Raw genomic sequence first — 12037 nt, forward strand, 5'->3', positions numbered from 1 at the left:
ATCTGATATCAAAAGGCGAGAATATTTAACGCAGACCGAAAACGTCTTCAACCAGTAGTATCACTTACATAAAATAAGCAATAAAACATTTTTTTAAGGTAGAACAATTTTTTTCCACTTAAGATAAAGCGTTGCCTTATGAGTAATTGGATATGTGGGCTTGAAAAATTAAAATTGCACTTGGATGTTATGCATGAAAATGGTGCCTGAGCAAAATATTTGTTACCTTATGACACAGTTTGGATGATTTTGGTACCACACCAAACAAAATGATTAGGAAGTGTGATAAGGTCCATTTGGAACCGCCTGGTATGAGCTCTGTTGCCAGGGGAATGTTTAACTTGAGACATGGGAAGTATTCAGTGTCCATGTTCAGGCAACATGGCAAGTCTGTGTTCTGCTCCTGAGAGCAGGAAGTGACTTTTTCCACATAGGGGCTTTAAAACCCCCTTCCTTACTAGAATAATTCTGATCCCACAGAGAGGAAACAGATCCAAAGTGTTTGTGGCAGATAACAAGAGAGGTACATCACCATTCCTAGGGCCAACAAGCCAAGAAGTATTTTTGATCAGTAAGTACCAGACATGGTAAAATATTAGTGCAGCATAATTTTAGAGAGAAGCATTTTGGAAAACCTGAGGTTGGGCCTTCTATGCTATTCCTCTGCTTAATGGAAATATTGGGTGGCTTAGAGTGGGAGGAGGAGGGGGCATAAGACAAGGGGAAAAATATATCTTATATGGTGGCAAATATGGTAGCATACTTCATGAATTCCAAGATGCGCCTCTTTTAGTATCTCTGAAATCAGAATGTGTCTTACAATCTATGGTATCTACAATTTAAATTGGCATGTTTTTTATTTCTTAGCAAGAAATAATATAACGGTATTTTATGATTGACAGTGTCTTAGATTGGATGAAATATCATTAGGGTCCTGAAATAAGATCAAAATAATGTTAATAAGACCCACAGAAGATGATCTATATTGAACCAATAAGTATTCTATTACTACAGGGTTTGGGTGAAAGAAGGGAAAAGTCAATTTAGGGACTATTTGGCAGAAGGTTAACCAGTTAAAAGTTTAGTTAGATCACCACCACCCCGACCCATCTATTAAGCATCTACAGGGGGCATCTTCCAAACAATGAATTCAAAAGATTGTTTCTGGAAGAATTGATTGCTAAACTAACCCATTTAGTCAAGTGTGTATGCTCTACCGTAAGTTGTAGTTTTCAGTAAGGGAGCACGTAAAGGTTATCTAGGATGATATATTCAATAAAGCACACGCTATGGGTATACCACCTCTTCCTGCTCAGAGATTAATTTTAGCAATGCATGTAGCCTCTCCATGGTACTTGGGTGGCTTATGGTACTGAGAAGAGCCCAGTGCTAGGAGTTGCTATAGATTCTTTGAGCTTGAAAAAGTGACAACTGCTCTGGGTCTCTTCTTCACCATTTGTAATATGCATGTTAGGCTAGGTCAATGGTTTTCAAACCTCTTAGCCATGAAACCCTTCCTTCAAGTCAAGTATTGTGAGAATATCTAAAATGCAGAATAGGTGGAGGTGGAGCTGCTCTGCTAGGTGGAGCACCTAAGGTAAGGTGGTAGGGAGCCCAGAACCCCGTCTGCTTCCCCCAAGGCCTGGGTCATGAGTAGCTCCTTGGAACTTGGGGGCCCAATATGACAACCATTGAAAGAGATCATCCCTAAGTGGGTGAGTATTAATATATATTTAAAATGTTTGCTCTGCCTGTTGTTAAGGTGTCTATAACTTACTTTAAACTACTTTAGCATAGACAGTGTGATATTTTGTATGTGCAGGTTGGTTTTTGGTTTTTTGTGTTGTGTGTGAGGAAGATCAGCCCTGAGCTAACATCCATGCTAATCCTCCTCTTTTTGCTCAGGAAGATTGGCTCTGAGCTAATATCTATTGTCAATCCTCCTCCTTTTTTTTCCCCCAAAGCCCCAGTAGATAGTTGTATGTCATAGTTGCACATCCTTCTAGCTGCTGTATGTGGGACGCGGCCTCAGCATGGCCGGACAAGCAGTGCGTCAGTGCGCGCCCGGGATCCAAACCCAGGCCGCCAGTAGCAGAGCGCGCGCACTTAACCACTAAGCCACGGGGCCGGCCGGCGCAGGTCGGTTTAAACTTCAACTCTAGGGAACTCTATTGCTCTAATTGGGAGTTCATCCTCCTGGGGTGGTTAGGTGGTAAAATATCACTAAGACCACATTCCCAAGATTGCTATTGCCAGTGCTTCTGTTAGCCATAGCTCCACCAACACCTGAGGATTTGATGTTTAAAGAAATGTCAAAAATAGGTGAAATAGCAGAATAAGCATTAAAAATGGCTTTTATTGGTGAAATTAAAGGATGTTAACATATGTAGATTGGTTAAAATATTTGAGAGACAATCCTCACCCTGCTGAACAGAGTGTAAGAATCTGATGCCTATAGCTTGCCTCTTCAGAGATGGAGCTTGAGGAGTGATCCCTGCATGGGCCGGTCTCCAGCCATTAATAATGAGGATTTCCAGCTGACTGCTGCCGACTAAGGGCAACAGAATCCAATCGCCCCACCTGTCTCACGTGAACCTTTTATGCAAGGTGGCAGTCACTCAGAGCACTTAAAGGGACAAGAGCTGAGGCTTCATCGAGCTCACAGACAACCAACGGTTTTATGCTTGCTTGCTAATGAATGGGACACATGTCTGTCTGTGGCAGAGTTTGGTTCGAGACTACCTTTCATCGTAACCTGGCGATGAGGTTCTGGGACAGTAGCTACCCCTGCCCCTGCCCCTGCCCCATCCACCACAAACTACCTTATCCACCCCCACACCCCAAGATTCAGCCTAGGTCATCACAACACCTGTACCCTCACAACAAACCTCTGAGGTCTGTATCATCATCTTCGTTTTACTGATGAGGAAACTGAGCCTCAAAGAGGTTAGATGGTTTGCTCAAGGTCACACAAACAGTGCGAGGAAAAGCCAGGATTCCAAATGAAGCTGCCTGACCTTAGGGATGGACCTTCTCACTCTATCAAACCCCTCTCTAATGAGCTCTTTGCGCTGGACCAAAGTTAGCTCTAAGCACTCTCAAGTTCTTGAAACTAGCTCTAAAACTGCAGACTTACACTTTGAGAATGGCCTTAAAAAAGGGGCACACAAAATGGATAATTCCAGAATAGATGTCAAAGAAAAGCCACATTAAAAAATGAGCCATTATCTCACCAACTGGATGCTTTTTCATCTTTAAAGCATCACTCAAGACACCAGGAACTTAAATGGGTTTTTTGACAGCAAATATTGACAGGATCCAAAGCAGCCTCAGAACGTGTCAAGTATCCAATCATTATGTACACCTTAAGGGAGTGTCAGAGGAGTGCTCTGTAAACGATTAGAGCTGTTTCATTAATATAACTGTAGGGCAGTGATATTTGAGTGACAGATTACAGACTAAATTATAGCCATAAGAAAAATTCCTTTTAACTTGAATTTGATGGAAATATGTAGACCTGTAGCTCTTTGTTTTTATTCCATTGGCCAGAGAATTGTGTCATATTCTTGTCTCTTTCACTGACTTGCTCTGTTTGAATGCAAATAAAATACCTTCTCGATGACTCAATTTTTCCATCTACAAATTGGGTATGGTATTTACTACTCAAAATGGGTTTGGAATATGAGCTACATTTTTATGAAAGAATAAACAAACCCAGAAAAAGTCTAACATCAATGACCTGGAGTTGATAGAAGGTTGGACTTCCTTCTCTATATAGATTCTGTATAAATGCAAAGGAAGCAGGCCTTTGTTTTTTCGTTTTGTAATACATTCCCTTGCATTTCTTTTTCCTCCTTGAGGTTTATTCATCTTAGATATTTTTAAATATGCCCCTGATGCAGCAGACCCAGTGCCTCACTTTCCCAAGCTATACATAATTTGCTACATCCTCGAAGTTGGGAATGGAAAAAATCTACTAGATCATCTTTTCCCAGAACAGGATACAGTTCCCTGATACTAGACCTATCTGATGTGAAATGAATACTCCACTTGATCTCACCAGGTGAAGAAAAGTAGAAAGAATTCCCTGTAAGTTAATTCCACTACTCCCTTAATTATTTGTATTGTTCTCCTGTTTGGCTCCAAGCTTTGAGCCCAAGGATTCTGGAAACACTATTCTCTCTACAGTCACTCCCGTGTGACTTACAATGGAATGACATCTTCTTTCCCCAGTGGGTTGCATTCTGATAGCTGCCAGGCACTGGGCACTGACAATCCCTATCCACTTTGCTTTCCACAGCCATTGTTCTCTTATTTCCCCCTTCCTTTTGGTCCCCACTCTGTCTCTCCTTTTAATGCTGAGGCTTTTGGAGTTTCCTCCCATTGCATATTTGTCTCAGATGACCCCTTACTGATTCTAGCTTTAGTTTTCAGCAGCTCCTGCCAGAATCTATAGCCTCCCCCATGCCTTTCTCCCATGCCGAGAGCAGAGGAAACCCTATAGTGTTGCATTTTGCAGTATTTCTTTCTGTGCCTTGCTATTCTTACAGTCCTAGTCCTTCTCTGAATGGAGCAGAATATGGCATTCTGAGATTTCTAGCATCTTCACAGAAGACTTTCAGAAAGAGGTGTATTTTCTCAGTAGCTGATTAAAAAATGAGATTCTTATTTGATTATTAGTGTAAATTAAGAGAGACAGACACACACACACATACCGACTGAAATACAGTCCAGCCTATTTTAAAATAAAATTCTATATCACTAGAATGCATTACTTCTTTGTCTTTAGGGATTCTTGAAATGTGGAATGGATTCATAACACACAAAACTTTCCCACTCAACACAATTTTGAGAAACTCCCACTCAGCCACTGTTCTTCACCCACGGTGTTTCATACTGAAAAGTTTTCTCTCTCTTTTTTTTCCTTTTGCCTCTGTTCTCAACACTTTTTGTTCCCTTCAGTAATTTCCTGAATGACTCAACTGTAGTCTCGTCATCCAGGGAAAAGCAGATTTCAAGAATGTACTGTACAGCTATTAAGATAATGCATACAATTGGTTGGGGACAGGTTATATTTCTGAAGTACTTGTGAATGTCAGCCTCAAAAAATGACACCTTTTAACCAATATATGATTGCTTGCCTCATGTCACCAGTATGGAGCCCTCGTCAGAGCAGCAAAGATCACTAGCTGGGGGTAACGATGAAGCCACTCAAGAGTCAGACTACTACATTCAAGTTCTGGCTGCACTTTAAAGAAACCAGCATTGGAAATCATAAACAATGTATTCTCTGTTTACCTAAGAAAGAAACAGTAGATCCGTGGTCAAAGAAAAGGCCTTGAGTCTACATGAAAACAAACGGCAAATGAAAGTTCATTTTTTATGTTTTAAATACATTTTTATGTACTTCGCTGAAATGCTGACACTCTTTCTGAATGTCAGTTGAGCTCTTTAAAAGGGAGGACCTAGCATCCATAAAATGGTAACTGTCCCTCAAGTAGCCTTGCTACTTATGATTACCCTTTAAGTGGTCCACACCCACTCCTCCATCCTCACTCTCTGTGCCAGGGTGGGGATGGTAAGTAAAGAAACTAGACAGTGCTGCAGACTGCTTGCAAACACAGGCTTTAGGATCAGACTGAACAACTTGAGTTCGGGTCCTAACTCTCCTACTTACAAGCTGTGCGATCCTGGGTAAGTTCTTTCACTTCTCCAAAGCTTTCATTATAATCCATGGAAATCCCACTGCACTGTGCCAAGTACACAGTAAACCCTGAAGAAACTGTGACTATTATTATCGTCTTAATAATAAACCTTAGATGGTATTCTCAAGAAGTTCATAGACTATTAGAAGCTGGACAGAGGCTTAGGGGTCATTTAATGCAACACCCTCCCTCTGCAGATCATGAGGACCAAGGGGGTGAAGTCACAGGGCAGAGCTAAGACTAGGGCACAGGAATCTTTTCCATTCAACCATGAAACTCTCAGATCTCATGGGAGAGGACAAATGATACTCAGCTTACTTTGATCAACAATGGAGAGAAAAGACCAGTGACGACCCAGAGAACGTTGGCTCTGCATGGGCCGAGGCCCTGGGGAGGACCGTGGTGGTTACCAAAGGGGGCGTGTTCAGGGGGAAGGGGAAGGACAGGTAGGTACTGCCAGAGGCCAGTGTCACTTGGTCTCATTAGAAAGGCTCACAGAGCAGATCGCTGATGGGATTCGATTTCCCAGCAGCTCTAGCGTTCCCCACCACCTGTCATGTCAAATTCTCTCATCTGAAGAGATCAGACCCAGTATGCCTAGTGTGCTGATATTACCTTGGTTGCAACTCCATTCCCATCAACAGTGGGATTTAACAAGTAGCCTGGAGAGTACAAAACCAGGGTCAGCAAACTATAGCCTGGCCTGTGGGCCAAATCCAACCTGCCATCTGTTTTTGTAAACAAAGTTTCATTGGCACACAGCCACACTCATTCATTTATGTACTGCCTATGGCTGCTTTTGTGCTAGAAGAGCAGAAATTAGTAATTGGAACAGACCCAATGATCTGCAAATTCTAAAATACTTACTATCTGGTCCTTTACAGAAAAGGTTTGCCAACATCTGGTATAGAGCCTTATCAGCTGCTTAGGAGACAAAGGCCCTCTCCAGGCTACAGAAGGATATTTCCTTCAGGATATTTTTATGCCCCCGGCTGAGATTTCATTAATACAACTAAAAAGAAATGTGTATTTAATAGAATCCCCTTACAATTCAAAGGCCATCTCTTCTTCAATGTCAATGTGAAAGACAACTGTCCATCTTCTCTAAGGGTAGGTCTCGTTATGCCCCCCCTTTTTTCTGGGGTATGGAGGAAATGGAACCAGTTGAAAAGAAAGGAAGGCCATTCCATGCGTTACTTGAATAGTTAGAAGAGCCATCTTTTAAGGAATTTGTGTGCTATAAATCAGGCACTTGCCATACATGATTCTGTTTATTCATTATAACAATCCTACTAAGTGGTATGATTATCCCCATTTTACACAAGGGTAAACTAAGGATGAACTAAGTTCACAGAATGAGTGATTGGCTGGGCATAAATTAGCAATCGTTTGGCTCCATGTTGTCTGATGCACGTAGGTGCAATAATTCAACTCCCTAAATACCTGACTGTTAGATGTAGGGTTGACAGTGGCTTAAGTTTGCACAATCCAGACAAAGTAGAGATCTAAGTCATTATTTCTAGAAGTTTGCAGTGCAAAATACTATCTTGCAAGACACTCATTAAAAAGGCCCAATATGTTTTGAAAATGTAGCATTCATCACTATCTTCTTGGAAATATATGATTCCATCAGCAAGTTATGGACTCTGAGAAATCCTGCAGTAAAGAAACTATTCAACTTTGCTGAGTATAGTGTTTCCCAAACATTTAATCATGGAACCCTTAAATTAACAATATCCCATAAAACTAGTATTCTAAGAGGCACACTTTGGGAACTGTTGAACTAGATGATGGTGACGATTGATGATAATGGCTAATACTTATTGAGCAATTACAATGAGCCAGGCACTGGCCTAAGCATTTACATGTATTAATTCATTTAACCCACACAGCGATCCTATGAGATAGGCACTGTTATTAACTCTCCACTTGACAGATGAGGAAACTGAGGCACAAAGAGGATAACTGACTTGTCCAAAGTCACACAGCTAGTAAGTCCTGGAGACCATGAGCACCTCAAACACAGGGATCAGGTATCAATTCATCTTTGCACAGCTTACACTTAGCACAATGCCTGGCACAAAGTATGCACCCAGGAAATGACAGTTGAGCTGAATTGGAGATAAGATCCTAATAAAAAGGAGAAGCAACCGGAGTGTGTTGAATAGAACATTTAAGATCTTTAAGTGGTATTTACACAACAAAGGCACTTCCTCATCAATTGGGCTTTCTATTTGTTCCAGATATGAGTGTACCCCAAATAATATTCCTACTATAAACCATATAAAACCATGTATACCATATAAAAATGGAATAGTGTAACCTTTTTCATCTTTTATTTAATGGACCCTACTTTAGGTTAATGCAGAGATGATATGAAAATACCAGATACTGCAGATCCTATTTCGCCACAAGAAATAACATTTCATTTGAAGGCACATTAAATTAGGCTTTTTGTGTAGCAAAAAATATATTGAAAGAGGCAATACCACATCCATAAGGAACCACTGCATTGCCTTTGTTGCTAGAGTAGATGGATTTTTTTTAATGCAGTATAATAACAGCTATTGAGAATAGTCAATAACAGCTTTTAAAATATTACAGACCTAAAAATATATCAAGGTCAAAATTAGTAGATAAAATACTGGTGAATTTTCAGTGTAGATTTGAAGGAGGCCAGGAAGCACTAAGGGAGAGAAATCAACACACTTTCAGCTTTCAAAGGAAGAGAAGCAAAGGCAGCCCGAGAGAAGACTATGTTTTTGTGTCCTGCAAAATAAAAAGGAACTTTTGTATTTAGCACTTCGGGAGCTTCAAATGCAATGATTAAATGGTATTATTTTTCATCACTTTAACATAAGGCATTCCTGAATGATAATTATTATAATAACGGTTGACACTTAATGAAGGCTTACTATGCTGTTTTAAGCATCTTGAACACGTAGCCCTAGGAAGTGAGTACTGTTATTATCCCCATTTTACAGATGTGGAAACAGAGGCAGAGAGGTCAAGTAGGTAAAGCAGTTTCCCCACGATCCCACACCAGTACAAGATGGATTTCAGGATTCAAACCTCAGCAATCTGGCTTCAGAGCCCATGCTACTAATCACTATGCGTACTGGGTGAAAGAGAAGATTCAAAAGCTCAAGGATGCCCACAGGTCTGGGAGGCAAAATAAATTCCACTACCAATGTCAGGGGATGTCAGAGACTCACTAGGTGGACACCAGAGGGCCAGACGTGGCAATGTGGAGTCGGATCCTTGCCAAGTTCATAGGCCTTTCCTTGGTGGTTTGTTCTATGACAGGTTTCCAGAGGTTGTTATACATCTTGCCACTTAAGAACCCCATCCATTGCAGGCTATGCATTAGTCATGACAGGTAAAGATCTGTCCCTCCACCCCTCTCCATCACCGGTGTGTGCTAGGATTTCTAACCCCACAACCTGGCCACACGCACACCCCTCCAAAATACGGTCAAACGCTTGTGAATGCGTTTATGCTGTGATGGTGCATCAGACCCAAAATATTCTGGAACTGCCACATGCTCTCCAGTATTTAGAAAAGTCCAGAGAAAAAAAGTTTAAAAGTTCCTTTGGAGACAGCACAGGTGGCTCCATGTTGATAGAAAGGAAAGACGGAATTTTACAATAAAGCACTGTGCCGAGAGTCCCAGGGTGGGAGCCACTTGAGAATTCAACACAGAACCCTTAAGAGAAATAACAAATTAAGTATTGGGTAAAAACAAATATTGAAAGTTATTTTAATAATTGTATTTGTGTTCCAAAATGCCTGCTTCCCCCTCCTCTTTCTGTGGGTGACACTTAAGTCAGTTGAAACCACCAAAGAATTTGTTTGCTGGGAGGGCACGAGGAGATATAATAGCATATGGACTTCAAAAGATAAAAACCCAAGCCTTGGGAAGAACACTTGACAAGAAAAGGATATCATGTAAACAAAGACGTACTTTAAACAGGTGGATCAACAAACTCAACTTGATATAAAAATAGAAATTGAATTTTTAAATTCTCTATCAATGAGCACATCAGAAACATACACATCAAAAAACCTACACACTACATTTTTGAAGAAGATCATTTAATTCTCATTCATAAACTTTGATTGTCTTACAATTCAGCACAATTAAAGAAAAATAGCTTCTCCTTTCTCAGTTGTGCCTTACCAGCCTTGGTATCCTTTCTCAATTGTACCTTGGGAGTCTTATAAAGAGAAACATTCTTTTCTTCTTGAAGTTAATCATCAGGGGTGAACGATTGCAAAAAGTCTGATTTATTAAGCAAACAGGCTAGAAGTTGCAGAGCTGATGTTAAAACAAAAATATGCCTACTTACCTGGATGGCTCTGACATTGGAAACTGGCTGTTTCGACATATTCATGCAGTCTTATCCCTAAAAAAACAAGTGAGAAACTGTTAGAGGTGGCAGCCTTCAGATTCTCTGTCTTGATAAATTAGAACTTAACTCATGATTCAACTGGGCAGTCACCCCTTTAGCTGGCCGTCTATTCTTTCAGTCTCAGTTTCTGAAGTTACTTAGAGACTCTCCTTCCTAATGCCTCGGGGGGAGGGAACACTAGAGCTCCCGGATAAATCATTCAGGAGGAGAAATGCTGAGATGCCTCGCCCCTGATGCTAATGATAGGCAATCAGAGACTTGAAAGGTGCTATCATCTCCTTCCCTCCCCTCCTGCCCCTCTGTCAAGAGCAGCAAGGCAAAGAGGTTGTGGGAATAAAACACCTTTGTTTGGGGCCTCGGAAGCTCTCCGCTTGAAACTGAACTTCTGATCTGAGTTAGTTGTTGCCTGGGCTGTGCCTCAGTCCCTTGGGAGCGCCTCCTCTCCGTTGAACGCCAGAAGAGAAATGGCCTGTACCATGTTTTTACTACTGCGATGCTCGCTGCTCGCTGTGCACGTGTCCGTTCTGCCCAGCGACCTGGGAGACGCTGGGAGGACGTGGGCGACCCCTCCCCACTCTGTGTGTCCAGAACCCGGGCTCTGTCAACACAGGCAGCCGGCGAGCCTCACCTGTCTTCTTTTCTCTTAACGAAACAGTCTCAGAAGGGAAATAGGGCTTACGTGTCCATGTCAGATCCCCAAGACGTAGCAGTTCTTCTTTCCCAAAGGACTTGTGCCTTCTTTCAGCTCGTGAGACCTGACTTAGAGCATGGTGACTAGCGGTCGAGGTTTACTGGGGCTGGGGGAGCAGGGAAGGGCCGGACTCTGGCCTGTTATCCCGGGGCTAAGTGGTGTTAGAGCTTGGTCTATGAAATGTCACCAGGACCGATTGAAAAAGTTAAACACTCAGTGAATTAAAAACGTGCTGCTTTTTAAACCCAAATTATAAAATGGGCTGACCAAATTTCCTCTGGTGATTGGTGTAAGCGTTTGTGCTACCTGGTGAGTAAATGAACACGGAGAGAGAGCAGTGTCAGCATTTGCTATAAGATCTGCATAACCTGGGCTAAGTCACTCAATGTCTCTTGGCCCATTTCCTCTCCCTTAAATTTTACCTGCTTCACAGGTCGTAGTAAGAATCAAAATGACATAAGGTTCCTGAAAATGCCTTGTGAACTATAAAACGTGATGCAAACATTTCTTGTTTTATTGCCATTGCTAGTGAGTTGGATCACTGTATTGATCTGCAGTTTTAAACAATTACATAATTAAAAAAAATCTTTATAATTAGTATTCCAAATATATAGTCTTTGGAGTCACATACCTAAAAAAAATGTAATTCTTTTTAAAAGTTTCACCTGAATGTTTTGGTAATATATAGATATAGCCTCCATGCATGAGGGTCTAGGTAGAATTATTTTCAATATGGTTAAAAAATTAAAAAGCAACAACAAATTGAACAATCAGGCATGCATTTTGCTCTATGATAGGTTTCAAATAGATTGCTGTTTTTCCTGCAATGTCAAAGAGTCAATGAAGGATTTTTAATTTTTGGATCTAGGACACACAGCTCAATTTCAAAAGGAAAAGCTTGGTAGTTTAATTTTTAATGTTTCTGTTCCTCAAAAGCTATTAGAAGTCATGCAAAGCAATAATTCTCACAGGACCTTAAATATCTCAGCATATAGTGTTGTCTGTGCATGTACAACTAAAGTTTTAACAAATATCACTTGGCAACTTTTAAAAATTTATTGTACATCAATTTGAAGCATGCGAATTAGGAATTTATGTTATTACAATAGCAGCCTGATATATTTAGAAAAATCGGGCAATGAATGATTGTGTTATTTATACTGCATTGATTTCTTTTACAAATTAGGCTGATTTTGTTTTTTCACTAGACTAATGGATTGCTTTGTTTT

General features: G+C 40.8%; 1 protein-coding gene across 1 annotated transcript in view; it reads right to left on the reverse strand.

Moving 5' to 3' along the window:
• The window catches only part of SMPX (small muscle protein X-linked), a 45104-nt gene extending 35011 nt beyond the window's left edge, over positions 1-10093 (reverse strand). Inside the window, exon 1 of the mRNA XM_058535392.1 lies at positions 10055-10093. Coding sequence (XP_058391375.1) covers positions 10055-10093 — 39 coding nt within the window. The remainder of the gene's footprint in view (positions 1-10054) is intronic.
• Positions 10094-12037: the final 1944 nt, after the last annotated feature.

The sequence above is a fragment of the Diceros bicornis genome, chromosome X, assembly GCF_020826845.1.
Source record: "Diceros bicornis minor isolate mBicDic1 chromosome X, mDicBic1.mat.cur, whole genome shotgun sequence".
NCBI lineage: Eukaryota > Metazoa > Chordata > Mammalia > Perissodactyla > Rhinocerotidae > Diceros > Diceros bicornis.